Source organism: Melitaea cinxia, chromosome 5 (genome assembly GCF_905220565.1).
Source record: "Melitaea cinxia chromosome 5, ilMelCinx1.1, whole genome shotgun sequence".
In the NCBI taxonomy this organism is placed as follows: Eukaryota; Metazoa; Arthropoda; class Insecta; order Lepidoptera; family Nymphalidae; genus Melitaea; species Melitaea cinxia.
Window position 1 is genome coordinate 8,736,380 of NC_059398.1, and position 24,054 is coordinate 8,760,433.

At 32.4% G+C, this 24,054-nt stretch overlaps 1 protein-coding gene across 1 annotated transcript; it reads left to right on the top strand.

Annotated features, from left to right (window-relative positions):
- The first annotated feature begins 880 nt into the window (after positions 1-880).
- Positions 881-22,939, top strand: LOC123653521 (A-kinase anchor protein 1, mitochondrial). Its single transcript, XM_045589511.1, has 9 exons — positions 881-1,071; positions 3,137-4,024; positions 4,101-4,347; positions 4,427-4,566; positions 6,104-6,109; positions 13,098-13,269; positions 18,889-19,107; positions 19,922-20,055; positions 21,359-22,939. Exons 2-9 carry the CDS (start codon positions 3,164-3,166, stop codon positions 21,428-21,430), a joined length of 1,851 nt encoding a protein of 616 aa, XP_045445467.1. The 5' UTR covers positions 881-1,071; positions 3,137-3,163; the 3' UTR covers positions 21,431-22,939.
- Positions 22,940-24,054: the final 1,115 nt, after the last annotated feature.

Consider the following 24,054-nt stretch of genomic DNA (forward strand, 5'->3'; position numbering starts at 1 on the left):
ACAGGATTTTTACGAAAATCAATATTTTGCCGAAAAGTTAAAAAAAAAACTGCAGAAAAAGTGAAATAAAAAAATGCAGTCTAATTATTTACACTACATGAGCCTATAGCGCGATAGGTAGGTTATTGCGCTATACCTATACCTCATTCAATTCGGTCCAGCAGTTTTCATAACAGAGTCGTTTTGTGTCAAAAATATTGAAACTTCGGTTTATTTAAAAAAAAAAAAAACATAATTTCTATAGGTACCATAAGTTTTCGCGTAACTAAAGCTTGTTTTAAATGATCACACATGATGGTCTAAAGCTGAAAAAAAAAATTGGACCACTGTAAACGGGCCACTCTGTTTATATCATCAATCATCAATCATTACAGCCTATACAGTCCACTGCTGGACATAGGCCTCCACAAGTTTACGCCACAAATAACGTGAACTCATGTGTTTTGCCCATAGTCACCACGCTGGGCAGGCGGGTTGGTGACCGCAGTACTTACTGGCTTTGTCGCACCGAAGACGCTGCTGCCCGTCTTCGGCCTGTGTATTTCAAAGCCAGCAGTTAGATGGTTATCCTACTATCGGTCGGCTTCTTAAGTTCCAAGGTGGTTGTGGAACCTTGTTATCCCTTAGTCGCCTCTTACGACACCCACGGGAAGAGAGGGGGTGGCTAAATTATTTAGTGCCGTAGCACATCTGTATATATACTCTTCAAAAATACTATAAACACTACATAACAATTTAATTGTAATTTTTCTTTTTAAAACAAGTTAGTGATGTATGGATGTGTATCGCTGCCGTAACTCGTAAGTTTTAAAAGTTTAAAACAACTAATAGTACATATTGCTAGTCTAAAAAATGAATGGAAACATTTTGAGTTATTTTGGAAAGTTGCCAGCTTGCCACCGCCATATTGAAATTTGTTGTGCTTCGGTAGAAAACATTGTGAGCACGTGGATTGTTGGTATTTTAATAATTGAGACAAATTTGTTTGTAGTGTATTACAGTTATCACATGTTTTGCATTGTTTAATTTTCTTGTTCAGTAAGTGTTTATTTATTTACTTCGATTTGTAAAGTAAGTATTCAAACTTCCTCAATACCGGTAACAATTCCAGATTTGGACCACAGGGTCGGCTCTTGACTAGGTCGTAAATGTAAATCGCTTAGTGTACTAGAATATGCGTAAAACAAAGAAAACGATCGTAATAATTTAATTAAATTTCTTTGAAACAAAATTTTGGCATCTGTAAAATTGCGTAACCTTTCATTTTCAATTCGGTACCAAATGCTTACGTGTTGTCCGTGAAGGTTTCCATAATGCTCGTGACCCTCACTTAACAATGTAATAAGTTTTAATTTAAAAGTAAAAAAAGGCACGTTTGTTATATATAAAGCATGGTAGAGAAAGTAATGTATACGTGTCTCGTAACTGTCACGGTAAGATTGGTCGGACAACTTTTACATTTTTAGATCAAGCCATGCTCTCCAAGACAATTTCCCTGCGAAAATGTTCGGTGTTAAAATTTAGTGTTATGTGATATGCCATGTTAAGTCATAACTCATAACTTACGCGAGATAAAGAATTTGAATATTGTTGAACAATTTGATGTAACTTTTATTGTATTTGTAACTCATAAACTTAACCAATTTAATGCATAAAAATATGTTCCTAACTTTTTTCAAAGAATTCGGAATAAATTTTAAGTTATCATTTAATGTATGTAATTCACGTCGTGTTATCTATTATCACCATTTTGTCACAATCTTGGAATATAAAGTTGTTATCACTATTTAAAAAATGAGGACACAAACAAACACTGAATTTTTTTCTATTGTACCCTTTTATGAAAATTATGAAATTATTTAAAATTATGAATATTATGAATATTATTATTATAATATATGAAAATTATAAAGTATTTTATGAAATTATGCCATTCATGTTGTTACTAGCTTAGCAAAGCTCAGCTTATTTGTCTTATGACAAGTTGTATTTACAGCTGTATAGTTGACACGAATAACCTTTTTCTTCTTTAGGATTATTGGCTATCAATTTTTTTGGCATTACTAAACCAACTAACTCCAATAATCTTACCTTCATTCTTTTATTCTAATGCTGAACATAGACCTCCCGACCTTGCACCAAACATCCTATAAATAATTTTAAAAGTTATATCAGTCAGTCATATCAGCGTATTGCAGTCCACTGCTCGACATAGGCCTCCACAAGTTCGCGTTAAAAATGGTGTGAACTTATGTGTGTTGCCCATAGTCACCACGCTGGGTAGGCGGGTTGGTGACCGCAGGGCTGGCTTTGTCGCACCAATCACTACAGCCTATACAGTCCACTGCTGGACATAGGCCTCCACAAGTTTACGCCAAAAATAGCGTGAACTCATGTGTGTTGGCCATAGTCACCACGCTAGGCAGGCGGGTTGGTGACCGCAGGGCTGGCTTTGTCGCACCGAAGACGCTGCTGCCCGTCTTCAGCCTGTGTATTTCATAGCCAGCAGTTGGATGGTTATCCCACCACCGGTCGGCTTTTTAAGTTCCAAGGTGGTAGTGGAACTGTGTTATCCCTTAGTCGCCTCTTACGACACCCACGGGAAGAGAGGGGGTGGCTATATTCTTTAGTACCGTAGCCACACAGTACCACCAAAGGTGCTAAAAATTATATGACAAAAAAATCATATCATTCCAAAAATGCCATATATCATTTTGAAAAAGCTAAGAACCATAACCACCGCACAAACATTCACTTTCATGTAAAAAACCACATTGAAATCACTAAGAACTACAATGCGCATTATACCACCCTTCTTTTGCACCTTGAGTTACGAATAAACTCTTACAATAATCGCTTGTGACTTGAATACTTTTTATCACGCTTAATAAGATTAAGCACTAATAAAAAAAATAATGTCTTGCAAAAATCACTACTTTAATGTTTGATTTAAAATACTAAACTAGTGATGTTATTGGATTATAACGCAGCTCTAATTGCATCTTCTGTTTTAAAACATCTGTATTTTTTTTAGTAGGTAAAATAGAAAAAAATTTCAACATTGTTATTCTTTTTATACTATCGGTACCGAATCTCACGTGATAATGTGCAATTTTACGAATTCCTTTTGTTGTAGTTTGGCTGGTAAAAGTGGCTTATTACAATGGCACCTTGTCGACAGTTGCTCATGTGGTCGGTTCCATCAATAGCTGTATTATTAGGCATTTTTTGGTTCAAGAAAAAGAGGGAGTACGCAAAATCTGACCCTGGCGGGAGAGAAAGACTGAAAAGTTTAAAAGAGGAGTTGGCAAATGCTTTAAATGCTGAAGCTGAACTGTTAAGGTCTTCGCCAATAAGTAAGATTGAGCGTTCCATAATTAAGTCGGCACCTATTGATATAATTCCAAATGGCAGTGGATCACAGAGATCCTCTCCACTGGAAATGACTGATGAGGAAATTGATTTGGAGATTGAAAAAATTATAAAAAAGAAATCTCTAGAGAAAGAAAAGAAAATGTCTCTGACTTCAGACAAAACAGATGATGTTTACCTTAGGGAGGATTGTATTATTGTTAAGGATTCACAACATAATTTGTACTCATCTTTTAAAACTGAAGTAGTAAATAACACTTGTGATAATATTAGTATTCAAAGTTCTGATGAAGGTCATTCAAAATGCATAGTTAATGATTTATCTAATAACTCTGAGAAGGATACTTCTCAGTCAGATAGTTTGAAATGTGCATCTGCAGTATCTGAAAATGATGACACTGCAGAGGACACAACAACTAATAATGAAAATTTACATATTAATAATAATAATATTACAAATAAAGACAATGATAATACTGAAGATAAAGCAGTTGAAGAATCAAATGATTGTAATGAACCAAGTAATGATGCCAACAGTTTCTTACCTCCACAAAGTAGAAGAATATCGGAGAGGGATTCAGCAAATCATAGTCCAGTAGATCCAATGATGGCAAGTCCATCTACGTGTCATTTTTCAGACAGTCATAGTGAAGTTAGTTTTATCACTTGTATAAATTTAATTTATGTAAATTTGTATATGTTTTTAATAATATGTTTATTTTTTAAAGGGTTCAAGTGACAGTGGTAAAGGCTGCTCAGAAGCAGCCAGTCCACCTCCTGCAAATATGAATATGAACACAGTTCCTTTAGAAACTGATTTGAGAATACACCAATTTATAATACCACAAACTTTAGTTGGTTTATTAATAGGAAAATTTGGTTCATTTGTAACTAAAATTAAAGCAAAAACGGGTGCAACAGTTTATGTGAGAAGACATCCCGAGTTAATCAAACAAAAAATTTGTGCAATAGAAGGTATGTATAAAGACAGATGGTACATGTTGTAATTATTATTAAACACAGTTTGCTATATTCATTTATATTTGTTTTATAGGTACAGAAACTGAAATAGAAGCAGCTCTAGAAATGATTAAAGAAAAATTCCCTGAAAAGAGGTTTCCAAATTTTTCTACTGAAGAAATTAGTGCTGAATTATGTCAAAGTCTAAACCCAGTAATACCAGAATTTCTTCAAGTAAGTATGCAAAACACTTGCTTTATCTTTACTGTATAGTAATTTACTGACTAATAATTTTTTATTTAATATGGAATGGATGGATTGGTGGAAATAAAATACTAAAACAATCATTAAAAAAATATATAAAACTGAGAAATTTCTCTGTCATGCGAATTTTTCTAAAAGTATTCACAATTCTTATTTCAAAAGAAGGAAAGAAAGTAGTTCATAGAAAAATTGTTTCTTTTTTTAATTTTTACAATAAAATCGAGGGGTTGTCTGGAAGAGACTGCTTAAAGTAATAAGACCACCTTCGCATGCTGTCATTATAACTACGTTTTGTTTAATTTTATTTATGTACTGCTGTTTTTTTTCCTTTTTTTATTATGTGAAAGTGTTTGACTATATTTATACAAGAAGTAATAAATAAATTGTGTTACATATTGTCATTTCAATAATAACTTTTTGAGGAGTGCTATTGAGTGATATTGAACATTACATAGTTCCTTCCGTTTTTATTGAATAATAATTGTTTTGTGCAATCCACTTTAAGCAATCTAGTTTTAAATACACATTTATCTAGTATTGAGATCATAGTCAAGAATAAAGTGTTTGTTTCTAACATAAACTCTTAGGGCCCGGCCCCATGTCCACGGCACGGCGCCGTGCTGCAGTATGGTGCTCCATACATCCATACATACAAACTTTCGCGTTTATAATATTAGTAGGATTATTTAAAATTTTGTCCAGTGCCATATGTATTTACATATCAAAATAAACAAGTATGTATTTATATTCTATTTTTTTGGAACAGTCCTACATAGTAAACAAATATGGCGTACTTCCGACCATAGACAATAGAGTAATATTGTATGAATGAACAATATTAATAAGCCATAGACGAAAGTAAAATTGATTTTATGTTCAAATATTAAACGCTAACATATTGCTAGAATTATTTTAAAACCTAATAATATATTGAATATTTTTGCTAAGAATTAGTAGAAGTACAGAATAACGAGAAAAAAAAATAATTAAAACGCAACAAATTTATATTTCGTTTATGTGAAATGGTTGGTAAAAAGATGTCAAAAATAAAATTTACGACAAAATATTGTCATTGTCATATTATTTGTATTCACTATGAATATAAACCCTTGCGCCGGCGGTACACTCTCTTTAATATCTAAACAAAAGGATTGATAACACTGTTTCTCACGTAGCTCTCATTGGGTAATCAATCCTAAGTCTGATACTAAATCCCACTAAAGTTTCCTGTGAACTACAATAAACTTTTATGCCAATGCTATGTGCTATACTTTTATATTATATGGGATAGCGTTAAAAATGTTCAGGGTGAAATTGATATTCAGAAATATTCATAATATAAAATAAAACCTTTACAAATAAACACTACTATAAAATAATGACATTAATAATATTTTGTCAGCATTTTTTACGCTGAATATAAATAAAAAGAAAAAAAACAATATCTAAAACATAATAACAAATCGCTATACGGTAACATTCTTTTATAACTTTTTATTAACTTTAGCTGCAAGTATCTATATATTATTTCTCGAGAAAGGAATTGTTACCACTTGTACCATTTCTATATCTTTGTATTATCTTTTTTTTGAGGCAACAAAGTATCTCTTATATTTGCAGTAGCTTTACCATTGTAAATAATGTTGAAAACATATTTAAAATTGATCCTTGTTGCTTGCGAGGAGCGGATACCGTATATGAGTATATATCAGACTCAAATATTCATTATTTAAAGGGATGGTGGTTTTTAAATCACTGCTAGGTTACTACCAAAATGTTAGGGGCTTACGGACTAAGTCGTACGAGTTCTTAAGTCAAGTCGCTCAGGTTGACTACGATTTCTTATTTATCACCGAAAGCTGGTTAACATCAGATTTCTATGACAGAGAATTTTTTGATGCTAGATATGCTATATTTCGTTGTGACCGATCACACGTTGAGAGTGGCACGACGCGTGGCGGTGGTGTTATTGTGGCTATTCGCAATGAACTGCAACCATTGCTTCGTAATTGGCCGGGACCATCGCCTGCTTGCTGTGAGTACATTTGGATATCCATACCATTGTGTAACAATCATGAAAAATATCTTAACATGGCTTGCGTCTATATACCACATGGTCCTGGTTATCGTGCCGCTCTAACCGACTTTTTTGAAAAGACTAGTCATATAATAAACGACCATCCAGATGATTTATTCTTGATAACGGGTGACTTTAATATTTCTGATGCCATTTGGATTGATTGTGATGCATCATCGAACAAAAAACTACTAAATAAAAATAATAATTACGCAGTTGAATTATTGAATGACTTCTTAAATTTTACTGGACTTACTCAATCGAATGGTGTACTTAATGCAAAAAAACGTATTTTAGATTTAGTCATGAGTAATTTTAATTGTAAAACTACAGCCGCCATCGAATATTTACTACCTGAAGATGCACACCATAAAGCTATAGAATTAGATTTCGCGATTAATTTAACACCCCCTTTGAAATCAGTACCTTCTTACACTTTTAATTTTTCTGCTGGTGATTTTGACTCTATTAACACACAACTAAAAAATATTGATTGGCATACACTGTTCGATTCGTCTGACGTAGAAACTTGTGTAAAGATTTTTTATGACATTTTAGATGATTTAATTACTAAATTTGTTCCTCGTAAATTAATAAACAAATCGTGTTCCTTTCCAATGTGGCACAACAAACCTCTTAGAAAACTTTTAAACGAAAAAAATAAATATCACAAAAAATGGAAAATTTATAAAAATCCACTTGATTATGAAAGTTTTAAAATTTTTAGGAAACGTGCCAAATCTATGCAAATTAAATGTTTTACGGATTATGTTAGTTATGCAGAAAATAAAATTAAATCACATCCTAACTTCTTCTGGTCATATATAAAAACAATAAAAGCCTCTAAGGGTCTGCCACGGACTATGACTTACAAGGGAGTAACGACGTCAGATGAACAGCGGATATGCGATTTTTTTAATGAACATTTCTATTCCGTTTTTGAGGGGCCATTGGGTAATTCAACTGTATGCCTAGATACAACTAAAAACACAGTCATTGAAATAAGCTCACTTGATATTACCCAAGATCTAGTGTATAAAGAGTTGAAAAATGTAGATGCTAGTAAAGGTGCTGGTCCTGACCGTGTGCATCCTTTACTTATCAGTAAATGCTCCAGCGGACTAACTCTCCCAATTACTCTTATTTTTAAGAGATCTTTGAGCGAGGGTTGCTTTCCATCTTTATGGAAAAATGCTTGGATAACACCAATACCAAAAGGCAGTATAACACAAGATATTGTCAATTACCGTCCTATATCTAAGTTGTGTCAATTTGGTAAAATACTTGAAAAGATCATAGCTGCTAAGATATTCAATGCAGTACGACGAGTGCTTTCAATAAATCAGCATGGTTTTTGCAGGGGTCGTGGCGTTGAAAGTAATTTATTATCATTTACTGAAATGGTAACTGAAGCCATGGATCGAAATCTTCAGGTTGATGCCATTTACACTGATTTTGCTAAAGCGTTTGATAAAATCTGTCACAATACTTTGCTTTCAAAGCTTTTCCATCTCGGAATCCACGGAGATTTGTTCCGTTGGATATCTTCTTATATAAGAAATCGTAGTCAGGCTGTTGTAATATCGGGTCATCGTTCTCGGTATAAGGATATACCCTCTGGAGTTCCACAGGGTTCGCATTTAGGTCCGCTGTTATTTACCTTATATATTAATGATCTTTCTGACTCAATCAGTAACTCTAGGGTATTAATGTATGCCGACGACACTAAAATATTTAGGATTATTCAGGATACCAATGATTCGGATCTTTTACAGGAAGATCTCAATAGTTTCGTTGATTATTGCCATAGTAATAATCTCTTCCTTAACATAAACAAGTGCTTTGCAATAACATACACTCGTAAAAAAAATCCCATCCATAAAAATTATAAGTTATGCGATAATGTTTTGTCAAAAGTTAATGAAATCCGGGATCTTGGCGTTATTTTAGATTCTAAATTAAGTTACATATCTCATATTGAAAATATTTTAAATAAGGCATATAAATTTTTAGGTTTCATTTTGCGTGTGGGTAAACCATTTAAAAGTGCTTTCACCTATAAGATTCTATATAACAGCTATGTCCGTAGTCGTTTAGAATTTGCTAGCTGCGTCTGGAATCCTTATCAAAAAGTACATGTAGAGAAAATAGAGAGATTGCAAAAGAAATTTCTTAAGTCGTTGGAGTATAGAGTTGGCAATAATTATATAGACTATAGCAGTTCTTTAAAAGTACACAAGCTGTCAGGCCTTGCTGAAAGGCGAGACTGTAACGATGCAATTTATCTATTTAAGATTCTGAATAATATGGTTGATGCCCCTTTTCTGCTTTCTAATATCTACTTCCGCATTCCTCGCAGGCAAGAAAGAAGTGTCCGCAAAAAGGATTTGTTTACAATACCTAAAAGTAGGGCACGCTACACCGCCAATAGTTTCATACGACGTACATGTAAATTGTATAATGATAGATTAAGTGATATAGATATATTTGGTATGAGTAAAAATATCTTTAAAAGAGATCTAATTAGAGATTGAATGAATAAAATATTTTCTTCTTTTAAAAATGTAACAATCTAGCTGTACAAGTTTCATATTTTATTTTATTTTTTATTTTGTATGGTATTTCAGGGAGCTATAGGTTTAAAATTATTATCATAAATGTATTTTTATAACATTGTATGCAACTGTTTGTTCCTAAAAAAAAAAAAAATAAAAAAAAAAAAAAAATAACTTACTAGCGGCCCGCTCCGGCTTCGCACGGATATATAATATATGTCATTCACTGAAAAAATGATTAAAATCGATCCTGTAGTTTTGATTTATTCATTACTGCCCGTGGCTCGCACGCGTTAACTTTAGAGCAAAACAATTCTTCTTTTCCTAAACCATGAAAATTTCTGTTTATCTAATAATCTATGTTGGAATATCTAAATTTATACACTACATTTTTACTTATTTACTTTTTTAACCGACTTCCAAAAAAGGAGGAGGTTCTCAATTCGACTGTATTTTTTTTTTTTTTTTTTATGTATGTTACATCAGAACTTTTGACCGGGTAGACCGATTTAGACAAATTTTATTTTAATCGAAAGGTGGTGTGTGCCAATTGGTCCCATTTAAATTGATTTGAGATCTAACAACTACTTTTCGAGTTATATCTAATAATGCGTTTTTACTTGACGCTTTTGTCGTCGACCTACGGTGTATTATACCGCATAACTTTCTACTGGATGTACCGATTTTGGTCATTCTTTTTTTGTTGGAAAGAAGATATCCCTAGTTTATTACTATGATAAGGAAACCAGGATCTGATGATGGGATCCCAGAGAAATCGAGGGAAACTCTTGAAAATCCGCAATAACTTTTTACTGGGTGTACCGATTTTAATAATTTTTAATTTAATCGAAAGCCGATGTTTGTCATGTGGTCACATATAAATTTTATTGAGATCTGATAACTACTTTTTGAGTAATCTTTGATAACGCTTAGTTACTTTACTATTTTTTCGTCGATCTACGTTGTATTACTCGTCGATGTAATTGAAGTCGGTTTTTTTTTTCGTTTGCGTGCAAACACAATTATTATACTATACTATAGGCACGCTCCCGCCGCCCCGGCCGGCCGGAACCGCCGCAAACGCTACGTCCCGAATTTTTAAATTTGTAATATCTTCGAAAATATTCATTTAAATTATGTGCTGTAAAGAGCCTTATAGATCTATATTAAATCAACAATGTATTTAAGGTATTTAATTAGATAAGCAATAATGCTGTATTGGTCAAAATCGCTTCGAAAATTAGCCATTATTTGTCGTAAAAAGTAAATGACAAAAAAATGTTAGTGTGGGATATCCATAAGAGATAGACATACCATAGCGGAGTTTTCTGTAGACATTTTCAATGTGTACAATACTTAGTACATTATTTTGATAAATCTCGTAGGGTTCAGCCTGCGTTTGCAATGTAAGCAGAAAAATGTAATTATTTACGACATCGCATTAGAAAACTCAAAAATAACAGTATTTTTCCACTATTTAATGGATGTTATTATACATATAAACCTTCCTCTTCGATAGCTATATCTATTAAAAAAAACCGCATTAAAATCCGTTGCGTAGTTTTAAAGATTTAAGCATACATAGGGACATAGGGATATAGGGACAGAGAAAGCGACTTTGTTTTATACTATGTGGTGATTAAGAATAATAAATTATTATAAAATTAAAAATATAGGTAAAGAACACGGCCTATTTTATCGCTCACGCTACTCATTCACCTCTAAAAATATTATGACCACATTCCTATTTGCCTCATAAAAAAAAGATATTAAAATGTCATATTCGAAAATATTAATTATCTGTACTCTCGAAATCCGTATTTTAATAATTTTTATGTGTTTAAAATGATAAATTGATATTTCTTTTTAGTGAAATAAATAGTAAATGGAGTATTACAAATTGTGAAAGTGAGCGGTAAATGCGGAAAAAACGTGAATTACGTATTGACAGGGGTTCGTTTACTAAATAAGACTACGAAAAAAAAAAATATTATTTATAAAATAATGTTGTATTTATGTTTTGTTTTGTCACTTTTAATCTGCTATCTGATATACAATTATTATAAACCGTAGACAGTAAAAATAATATATGAAATTTCGTTGTTGGTAGTTAGAGATTTATAAATCTTTCTGTTCTGAGAAATTTGTTCTATAATGAAATGAATAAACTAACAAAAGTGGTATGATCGTTATATTTTATTTATTTCATATTTTATTGATCAAGGGTTGCTTTTTCTTTGAAAGTATAATTAACGCACATGTCCTCGATTTTGAAACCTTGACATCATTTTTAATAATAAAATTTACATGACGCGACTTTTTTATGTACATATACAAGAATTACTATATTAACGTGAATATAAATTTCTATAATTATTTATGTTACGCTTCGTAGTTTTTCTCACGTATTCTCGATCACGTAGGAGCTATCTATATACAAAGCTTCATCTTCAATTATTACTACATCTATACAAATAAATCTATTTGCCTGTCTGTTTGTTCCGGCTAATCTCTGAAACGGATGGTTCGATTTTCACTGGCAGATAGCTGATGTAATAACGAGTAACTTAGGCTACTTTTATTTTAGAAAATTAAATTTATAACTCTGCAAACTAAACACTAACTTTTTTGTTAATGTCCACGCGGACGAAGTCGCGCGCACAGCTAGTTTTAATATAATTTTATATATATTATAAATAAATAAACAAAATACAAAAACACCTTACACTTAACGGCTTCTACGGTCACGTACACCAACGGGTACTAGGATATACTCCTGTATCTAGAAACATACACAATACACAAGCAAAAACGCCTAGACTACGGAAAACATATTTTGTATGACCAATACAAATTCCAGGCGCCAGGTGCGATGTTCGTACTCGCAAAAAGAGAAACAGGTGTTAATGATTATTTTTAACCGACTTCCAAAAAAGGAGGAGGTTCTCAATTCGACTGTATTTTTTTTATGTATGTTACATCAGAACTTTTGACCGTGTGGACCGATTTCGACAATTTTTTTTTTTAATCGAAAGGTGGTGTGTGCCAAGAGATCTAACAACTACTTTTCGAGTTATATCTAATAATGCGTTTTTACTTGACGCTTTTTTCGTCGACCTACGTTGTATTATACCGCATAACTTTCTACTAGATGTACCGATTTTGATATCCTTTTTTGTTGGAAAGGAGATATCCCAAGTTTAGTACCGTGATAAGAAAACCAGGATCTGATGATGGGATCCTAGAGAAATCGAGGGAAATTCTTGAAAATCCGCAATAACTTTTTACTGGGTGTACCGATTTTAATAATTTTTAATTTAATTGAAAGCTGATGTTTGTCATGTGGTCACATATAAATTTTATTGAGATCTGATAACTACTTTTTGAGTTATCTTTGATAACGCGTAGTTACTTGACTATTTTTTCGTCGATCTACGTTGTATTACTCGTCGATGTAATTGAAGTCGGTTTTTTTTCGTTTGCGAGCAAACACAATTATTTTTATCATAATTATTACCTACAAGCTTTAAATTAATTTATTACATACTATACTTAGTATAGATAGAACGTGGTCCAACGCTGGTGGTATTACAATGCCTTTAATTTTTTTTTTATCAGTACATTTTTTTTAATTTTTTTTTTTTTGCTTACCAAAAACCCAAGCAATTGGGCGTAATGGTTGTTTTATAGTTTAGATAGGGTATAGAGGGATAGGGTCAGCAACGCGCTTGCGATGATTCTGTTGTTGCAGGCGTATATAAGCTACGATAATGCCGTACGTACGGTGAGCCGTACGATTGTTTGCCGATCTAGTTATATAAAAAAAAAGTTGGTTAGCGAACATTGTATGCTATAACTATCATTTACAGCTCGTTGAATCAGTGAACAACGACACAATAATGACGTGCATCGTCAGCGCCGGGCACTTCTTCCTGCAACAGCCTCTTCACCCGACGTTCCCTTCGCTGCACGCGCTGCACCGCCTCATGGCCGCCACCTACCAGGCCCCGGATGTGCCAGCGTTGCCGCGCCCGTTGACAGGTGACCTAAACTTTACATTTATATAATAATAAAATTATAGTCGCAAACTACAACCAAGCAATCTTATTGCTAAAACAGCAAACTCTTCTAGACATGATAAGGACATTAATATTGTTTTGCAGATTCTTGATTGGTTTCCTTCAAAGGAAAGGTTCTGTAGGTATAATGGATTCTGTGTGAAAAAAGAATTCCTAGCCCATTTTTTTATTTGATTATATATGTAAACCTTCACATACACAAAGATTTCATTGCCGTCAACTTATGTGTCTCTTACCTGACACTGATTTTTATTAAATGTATTTTGAAAGGTGCACTGACCTTTACATCACTGCTATCAACTTACTGGTCTCGTATCAGCCTGACACCGATATTTTAAACTTGTCTCCTGGTTGAGATATATTATTATTTATCAAATTTTTGATTTGAAGGGCGGTGTATTTAACCCTCTTATTTAGGCATTTGTTAATTCAAATTTCTCAATGGGAGCCTTTCAAGAATGTTTTGTGGAGTTTTTAGATGAATCCGCGTAATCCGCCATTTATACCAAACCTTACAACTCACGATTTCAGCCAGGGCCCATAATAACTTCAAAACTACGTTTTCGATTATTATTATTTTTTTACAATAATTCTGTACATAATCAAAATCAAAAATATATTTATAAAAAAATATATTATATTTTCAATAAATATAAAGTTTACTTGTTTTTACCACCAGTTCGGAATGCAGATTCTGCAGAGAAAAACTGGTAAAAATCTGCAGTTACTCTATAATTTTTTTTTTATATATTTATAATATTTTCTTCACATATTAATATATAGATACTAGCTGACCCCGCAAACGTTGTTTTGCCATATATGTTATTATGTTTATTGTTTGTCTGAATTTTTATTAAAATTGTTTCTATGTATGAGAATCTACTACATCGTCAAATTCAACAATCGCAATCTGCAAACTAGTAAATCTAAATGTCGAAAATACGTTTCAGTTTCACATTTGTAGATTTTAAAAGAATCCGTTCTTTTTTTTGGTATCTTGAGAATATTATTAAAAGCACATCTGCTTATAATAACAATAATGTTAGGTATTAGTTATACTAGCCTGTCGAACTTGTTCTTTTTTAAATTTTTTATAATAAACCTCGTCATATTATGTACTTCAATATTTTTTTCATTTTGTTCCTCGTACTCTACATACACAAATACAAATACACAATTGTAGAACGGATGATATAAAATATATATTATATTGTGACAACCCTGCAGCAATGACGAATGTCTACACAAAAGCGGCATTTCGCGTGACTCCAAACGCGTTGGCCCACTGGTTCTTTTTACGCTGTGATTAATACATTACCTTTTTTTATACAAAGGACATGGCCAAAAAGTACATTCCACGTTCACATACATATACATATTTACTAAATATTAAAAAGAGAAAGATGAATTATGACGTAGTTTTTAATCTCTCTGATCTTGTCAGTTTTTATTTAATAAAAATAAGCAATACAAGATGAATTCGTCAACTTCCGCCATACTGTATATAGAGAAATCTATTTAAAACTAGCGACCCGCCGCGGCTTCGCACGGGTGCAATGCTGATACTAAATATACTACAGAATGTCTTTATTTATAGTGTGAAGCTTATAGCATGGTTATTAACATAATAACAACAACATTCAAATATGCGTCGTTAGATTACACGTTGTTACAGAATGCGTTGAAGAAATAAAGGTTCACGATCGATTGTAGATCACACCCCAAATATTCTTTTAAAAAAATATTTAATGTACAGTTTTGACTTTCCTACCATTTTATTATATGTATAGATAATGGACGTTCCTCACCATGCGTATTACCAATGTAGACACGTTTTTGGATAACAAACTCTTTTATTAGGATCATTTTATTCATATCGAAACTGTCTTTAGTGATAATTTTTCATTCAATAGATGAAAAAAAAACAACAACGTATTTAAATAACGATTATAATATGAGTATTATTTAATTGCATTCCCACATTCTGCAACATAATACATAAAATGGAACGTGTTTACGTGCTTGACAATGTGTCATAGTCTATGTCAACCGTCAATGTTACGATATTGTTATTTGATTGGATTGTCGTTCGTTTCTTCGGTGCTCTTGCGTTCGTTGTACCTACTGTGTTTGTTTTTGCGATTATTCTCTAATATTTTTGACCCGTACTTTTGCCTATGTTTTATTTGACACTGAACATAATAGTGATTCTGTCCTGCAGGCCTAGCATGCGCGCCACGACAAAATTTTGTCTACCCCTTTTCTCGTATTATCTCTCTATGTCTACAGTAGCTAACATGCGTGCACGCGATACTCTTCTCGTTACGTCAAGAAGAGATAATCATTAAATTTTAGTGATCTGTGATATCTATCTCTACGGAAGCTAACATGACATCGTAATTTTGTCGAATTTTGTCGTTTTAGGAAGAGAAACTTCTCGTCTTCAATATTATCGACGAGAAAGACGATAAATAAAAAATAAATAAAACCGGGTGCCTATTTTTTGTATACCATGGCGTTTCCCTATTATAATTATATAATTTCGGTATACGAAGAGCGGGAAATGCGAAAAGTCGAGTGAAGTGTGCCATATAATGACACAAAAAACGTATTTGCGCCCTGTTGCTTCTTATTCTAAATAATAATAATAATAATACTTTATTTCAGACCAAAGTATAAGTCCATATTGGGTTAGTACAACAAGACAAGACAACATTCAGAATAAAAAACAAAACAAAATTATATTAAAAAAATCAATAATTAAAAATAAAATTAAATAGAATAAAAGTAAAATCAATAATCAAAAAAAAAAATTCAAAAATTCAAAAAATTTTAAAAATTAAAAAAAAAAAACTGCGTGATAGAATTACAATTATCTAATGTGCGACAAGATATAAAGCACAACACGAGCATATTGTTTTACATATATAATTAAATTCATTTACTTACGCCGTTTTATTTTTTAAATTAGATATACACTTTTTATCTTAGCCAAAAGGCCGAGAACATTGTTAAATAAAACATGTGTCACTCGTTTGAAATTGGTCAATAATCTTGTAAATTCAACTTTACGACATAAGAAATAAGAATGATATTCAGTTGTGATTATGGTTGATAATGTTTCTCTACTCGACAAGGCGAAGTCTTCGGAAGAGAATTTTGTCTCTCGTAGTGCGCATGTTAGGGTAATCGAGAAAATACTCGATGTAGACATTATCTCTCTCTCTCGTCAAGAGATATCTCGTTGTATGCATGCTAGGCCGGCTGGAAGCTATTTTAGGCTATTGTAATTGCCTTGTAGGCGGGAAGCAGCGTCTTTGGTGCGACAAAGCCAGTACTGCTATCACCAATCCGCCTGCCCAACGTGGTGACTATGGGCAAAACACATGAGTTCACGTTATTTTTGGCGTAAACTTGTGGAGGCCTATGTCCAGGTGTGGACTGTATAGGCTGTAATGATGAATTGCCTTGTAGGCAGTGGCGTGCATAAAGTTTTTAAACAGGGTAGGCAGCCAAAAAAAAAATGAACAGCCACACTGCACTTACGCGCAATTTTTTTTCTAATTTATTTCAATTTTGTTGGAAATAGAGGCTTTTAGATAATTTCAAGAAAAGAAAAGTAAATTATTGGACACTTAAAGTGCATTTATACTAATAATGCAGGCATTTAAATACACGTACAGCAACCAACTGATACCTATCAAACAAATCAGTTACTGGATAGACATAGTGACCTCATAAGGCCGGCACTCTGATAATTTCGTTTGTGTCAAAAATTAGGAAATCAATGATAACACTATTAATTAGTTACGAAATTGTATGCTTAATGAAAGTACTTGTTTATTAAAAAACGAAATTTATAATGTCATTGTTATTTATGTGTTAAATCGATACGCCTGAACAATTTTTAATTTATCTGTAAAATCGAACGTGTTGAATTTCGATGCACTATTTACTTTCATCAAACACACGTCTCCGTTACATATTTCACAAGTAAACTTATTCATCACTAATATATTAGTATTTTCACTAATAACAAGAACGCACAAACGAAAAATTCAAAGTGAATTGTCATAATATTACTCTGTGGAATGTTGCGATTACGCGACCGTGTTAAAAATCATAATTATTAGTACAAACGGTATCGAATTTAAGACAATTTAATTTGACAGGTTATTCTTAGGCTGTGCCTAATTTCGTTGTTAAACCGACCAATGTTAAAAACACAATACTTTGTTCGTATTCCATATGACGCGCGCGACATTATAAAATTGTAGGATTATATTATGTCTTACTGTCATTGCTAACATTTGTTATGCGCACGAAGCGCCGATATCGCATATATGACGGCGGATTTTTTTTAAAACGGATTTAAATTGAATTACGATTAATGTCTTTTTCAAAAATATGTATTCAAGAATAATTGTAATGTTCATCTTAATATATATAAATCTCGTGTCACAATGTTTGTCCTCAATGGACTCCTAAACTACTTAACCGATTTTAGTCAAATTTGCACACCGTGTGCAGTTTGATCCAATTTAAAAGATAGGCTATATTTTATTTTGATATATTATGTTATTATTATATTTCAGAAAAAAATAAGGTGATACGAAGTTCGCCAGGTCAGCTAGTGTTTTATATATCATTTTTAGTAACATGCCAAGGTAGGCAGTGCCTTTCTGCCTATATGAAATGCACGCTACGGCTTGTAGGGAGCAGGACTGTTGGTTGTTGTTGTCATGTAATGACTGTAATCTGGTATCTTGTTTGGGCAAGGCACCAAAACAATATTCAAGCTCCAGCAGGATTTTTAGACAACATACTTAAGACAATTCAAGAATATTGAAAATAAAATAAATATTAATTTTTACTCTTTATTTTGTTTCCCTAACCCTTGGCAAAAAAAGGGATACGACCGATGCAAAGGGGCCTTTACCTTGTTTAAATACCTATTATTACTGAAACTATATCAGTTTAGTCTATAATAATTCGAAACTGTTCACTGTGTGGAAGCGCCTAGTTTTTTAAATCATAACCTTTTTAATCATAACCTTACATGTTAACGTCTAGTCTATTGTAATGACAAGTTCTGTGAGTTTGGTAATTATAACAATTTAATGTGCCTATTATCACGAGTTTATAACAGCAAAAGTCATTGGTGTACACTATGTTCAAACACCCATACAAAAATTGGCCATGTCATTTGGTAAAATCTTGCATCAAATACTGCATCACTAAGTCCCACATATCTTTATCATTTATGTCATTTTATTTTACAATATCAAATGGCTTGTTTCTTTTTTATATTATAATTTATCGGTATCACAGACTTCTGTACACCACTGTAGACCTGTAGTCCAAAAAATTTCACGACACATTGTTTTGTTACCTCTCAAAGGGAATTTTTAAAGAACATTATCAAGTGACCTCATTTATTTTGATATTTATAATAATTACCTACTTGTTTCAACTGATTTACATATAAATTATATAATGCCGCTGACACAACTATTTATTTAATAGTATTTTCTGTGTATAAAACATCATGAAATATATATACATATTTTTTTTTTAATAGAGGGTTCTATCTGTGCTGCTCCAACTGAAAACAACTGGTATCGTGCACAAATCATATCCACATCAGAGGAGAATGACACGTCTGTTGTACAGCTGGTCGATTTTGGAGGCTACCTCACTGTGGACAACGATCAGCTAAAACAGATTCACGCGGACTTCATGACACTGCCCTTCCAGGCAACGGAAGCCCTACTAGCCTTTGTCAAACCTGCTAAAGATGGTTAGTTTCTGAATACTAAGGCTTTTTTACTGCTTTTGTTAATGGAAACCGCAAAATATTAGATCATTATTATTCATCATATTTATTGCCTATTCTGCTTATATCTTTGTTTTTCATTTTCCAAACTAGTATAGTTGTGACTTGAGTTCATGATTGTATACTTTGAGGAAATATTCTATTGGCAAAGTATCAAATACTTTCAACAAAATAAACGACACAAGAAACAAATTGTTTGGTATTTTATAAATAAAATTTTAATGTTTTTGTAGTTTAAAAAAATATTATTCAACTATTTCTAGTCACTGGTAAAATTTATTTTTGTCTTTCACGTTCTTTTCATTTTCTTTTCATGTTCCATACACGAATTTTATTTTTCTATATTATTTTCTTTTCGAGTCCGCATGAATTTTTAACATTTATTAATTTCGTCTCTCGAAGTCTCCACTCTTGAATAAATAATTGTTTTGAAAATATATACTGCTATTAAATTATTTCTAAAGTAAAATTGTTTTATTTTTTATTGCACGTTAGAAATTACATAAGCAAAATAACAATATTCTAAATTAATAAAGTGCAAAGGCAGTCTTATCACACTTACTCTTACAGACAATTTTAAGTTATATTTCTTCGCTTTTTGCTCGTTTTAGTAATCCTCAAATATAATTCAACACAATAAAATATCACACCTAATTAATTTTTTGGGGAGGTTATAAATAAACGCGCCTATATAATTTTGAACCCATATCGTAAAGTGAACCGTATGTTTTTGATTCCATATATCATAATATCAATGTTCATCTTATCGTGTCCCCAGAGGCGGAGTGGAGCGGCGAGGCGCTGCGCATCATGGCGGGGCTGACGGCGGGCCAGCTGCTGCACGCGCAGGTGGCGGGCTACAACGAGCAGGGCCTGCCGCTCGTGCACCTCTACCTCACGCTCAGCCCGCAGGTCCGACCCGACTGCCCGCCGACATGTGCCGCGGGATACTAATTATTTGTTTATATTTCTTATTCTATGGGACTTACCGCGATTTTTATTTTGAATCTTGACTTTCAGAATAAGTCCCAAAAATGCTTGTAGTGACAATTCAAAAATTTATAATTGCAGGAGGATATTACAGCATTGGCCTGTAATATCCCATAGGCGATAGGCGTCTTTCGCCATGTAGGAGAAGGATCAGAGCTTAATCCACCGCGCTGCTCTAATACGTGTTGGCAGATATATTTCCTACCATGAGTATCGATTGTTATTAGGTGTACATGATAACAACTGGGAAAAACAGCTTAGTATGCTCTCCGAGGCACAGTAGGGAGTCCCACAAGGACTAACAACCAGGCTGAAAATAAATATTTATATAAACACAAATATCCACTCGGAATGGGAATCGAACCCGCGACCGTTGGTCGGCGACCGCCGACACCGCACACACACCATTACACCAAAACGCTTCAGCCTGTAATATCCCACTACTGGGCAAAGGCCTCTTTCCCCATATAGGAGAAGGATCAGAGCTTAATCCACCACGTTGCTCTACTGCAAGTTGGTGGATACACCACATGGATACACAGGATACACACCTAAAATTTTTATTTATTAAAACTTTATTGCACACAAGAAAATATCTACAATTTAAAATCATAATCCCTTCCTTATCTTTCTTATCACCTTATCTCTTCCAGGCATCATTAATCAACTGAAAATACTGAACATAGTTCTATAATACAAGTTTCATATAGTATATGATACATACATCTATAGTATATTATAATATACCAATACATCAATACTTAAGACAGTGCATGGGATAGTACTTGTGCAAACAATTCTTAAAAATATTTACTGAATCTGCTTGATGGATATTATTAAACAATGGTTCCAAAGTTGGATCATTTTATTCAAGTTTTCAAGGAATTACTACACGAATTTGATATAATACTTATTAAATCTTTAATATTTTATGAAAATATAAAGAACATTGTTTGTGTGAAGGTGTAATTAATAATTCATGAAAATTGTAACCATCGATTGTAATTGAAGATTAGATAAGATGAATAGTTAGTCGTAATAGATATAACTTGTGTTGATAAAGAATCAAGTTAAATTTCTTTTTTATTTGATAATGCTTTTTAAGTGTCAATAACTTTTGTTAATACTAATAAAACTACTAATAAATCCTTATCCTCACTCAGTGTTATCGCTTTTATTTTGTAAAGTAAAATGAATCTAATCTAGGCTTTGTTTCTGTCCACAGCAAGTAATATTCTTGAACAGAGAGCTGGTGGACCGCGGACTGGCGGAGTGGGACATTCCTGCGGACTCGTGAAGTGCTCCGCCGCCCACCGCCGACCAATAATATGAGGTTGCGTTTCTTCTCGAGCCCCTTCATAGACTCAACTCGTTGGTAGGCGAGGAAAAGCTACCTCGCATTATCAGTCGCGTCGCACTACGTTCGTCGGTCGGATTGCCAGTCGTCGAGTAAATTAAATTTTAATTATACGTGATCTATTTTATGTTGTGAACGTATATGAAATAGAAACTGATTTCGTACGTAATGTTTGTATTTTAGTGTTGACTCGTTTCGGTGCAACAATTGTAACTATCGACTGCTGTATATCGTTACTAGTATGTATGTCTGTGGACAGATTTATTTATGTCTAAACTCCCACAAATTACACTAGAGTATGATACGCTTATAAATGAACATTTTATAGTAACCATGAATAACTGTCTCATAGGTAAATTACAAGTTATTGGCGCTTATGTAAGTTTATAATTTTTTTTTTTGTGTTTTCTTAGATCATTTTGTTGTAATCTTAAGATTTGGTCAGGATGCTCATTATAATACATAATAGCACTGCCATTTGCATTTTTCTTGTTGTAAGTATTGATTTGTTCAATATATCTATTTTCACTTTTCATGTGTGCAGTGCCAATATAAATTATAGTGTTGGCCTGATTTTAAATCATATTATCTCGTCTACTTCGCCTTGAGTGGTGGCCTTTTATGATTCTATAAACTTCCAGTAATGATTCTATATTTTAGAAAATTATCTGTCATTAAAACTATTGAGAGCTGTGTAAATTAATTATATGCATAATAATATGAAACTGTTGTTATTTGCATAAATAGGTGACCATTATTGTGCGTTTGTTATGTGCATAAAGATTTGTTATTATTAGAAATTATTGTAAAATAGTGAATTTAAAAGAGCATAATGGGAAATTGTGTTCTGTGAAATAACTCATCGATTGATTTGTAAAAATTGTTAAGTCTTAAATAAAATGCAATAATAAATACAATTTGTACAGGTATTTTTTTTTAAATGCCACATATTAATAAATTTAATAATATATGAGTAACTTAATTTCTTTTATTAATATTTAAATTGGGAATAAATAAAGCGTATTGTTCTGATGAGCATGTATTAAATGAGCAAATATTCCTGACTTTATCATAGAGGTAATGTACATAATAGAATGTTTAAGTAGTTACTACAAAGCAATTAATATTTGTTTGAAAAAATATTTCAGTATTTTTATGTTGAATAAATTAGGGTGTTCTAGTGATTTGAATTGTATGCAATGACATTGGTGAACTCGACAGGCTATGGAATTAACAACGACTTTTTGTAGTTTAGCATCGAGCCTTATTTGATATGTTGCTGTTTTCGAGACTTCTTACACTACTAGAGTTCACAAATAGAATTGCTGATATCAGAGTGTGAATTGATAATAATCTAGCTGGCTCTCCGTTTGCATTTTGTTATCGTCCGTACTACTGTATATAAACTAATATATTTGCAGTTAAATCAATAAAATGTCGTTTTAAAAATATGTACTTTTATTTATAGTAAAAATACTTACCATAGTTGCCTCCGAATTTTAACACTGCTTTCCTGACGTATTACGGAACTCTAATAATATTATTCTTTGTAGTAACATGCTAGAATAGCAGAGATGGGAATATCATTATCAATCAACTACAAACTAACTTAACATGGACACTAAATACAATTAATGCGGAATTCCAAAGTTACATTTACTTTTCTCAATGTGTTTTAAAACTTACTAAACATGGAAAAAAATTACTCTGCTAAGGATAGGCAATTCACTAATGAATGATACTGTATATTTACTGCACACATAGATTAAGTAAAAAATATAGATAACGCACTTAGAACAAAAAAGTGAAGCCACTTTTTTAAATATGTGTGAGTGAGTGAAGTGTTGACACTTTTTAAAAAAAGTCCCTAAAATTTTTATTAAACAATTAATTTAATATAGGTAAAATGGGTATGTGAAAATAAAAACCTGTTTATAATTTTAAATATATTTACTCCTTTTTTCGCTTCAAATTGTTAAATAAATCGATTGCAGCCATGTTTTGATTTAATGAATTATATAAATCTGTGTCAATGAAAATTGTGTTTTTAAGTAATTGATGATTTCTCTGAAGGGCAAGTCCCTGTTTTAAAGACGTCTAACTCTTTGCTGTAATGATTTAATTTTTTTTTTAATAAAGTTCCTGTCTTTTTAACTTTTCTCTTAGTTTATGTTTTCTAGATGTATCAAAGATTGAATCTTGGTTATTGACTGATTTTAGACTCATCCGGTAGGTCCTAGAACAAAAAATACAACATTAAAATACGTAGTAGTAAGTAGTAGTATATACGTGATGGTACTCTGCCAAGTCCACATTTTGTACCGTACATGTCAGCTTTATCAAAATGGTTTGAACAAACCACATTAGATGAGGATCTCTGTCGTTATAGTTCATTTCGGCTCAGTCGTATAGCATCTACCTATTCTATCTATCTCCTATTAAAATATTCGTTAGAAACCTAAAATCATGATATTTAGTAGTATAATATGAGTAGTTAATTCACAAATTTAAACAGACACAAACGAGTTAAAAATTCATATTGACTTCAATTTAAATAAAACATA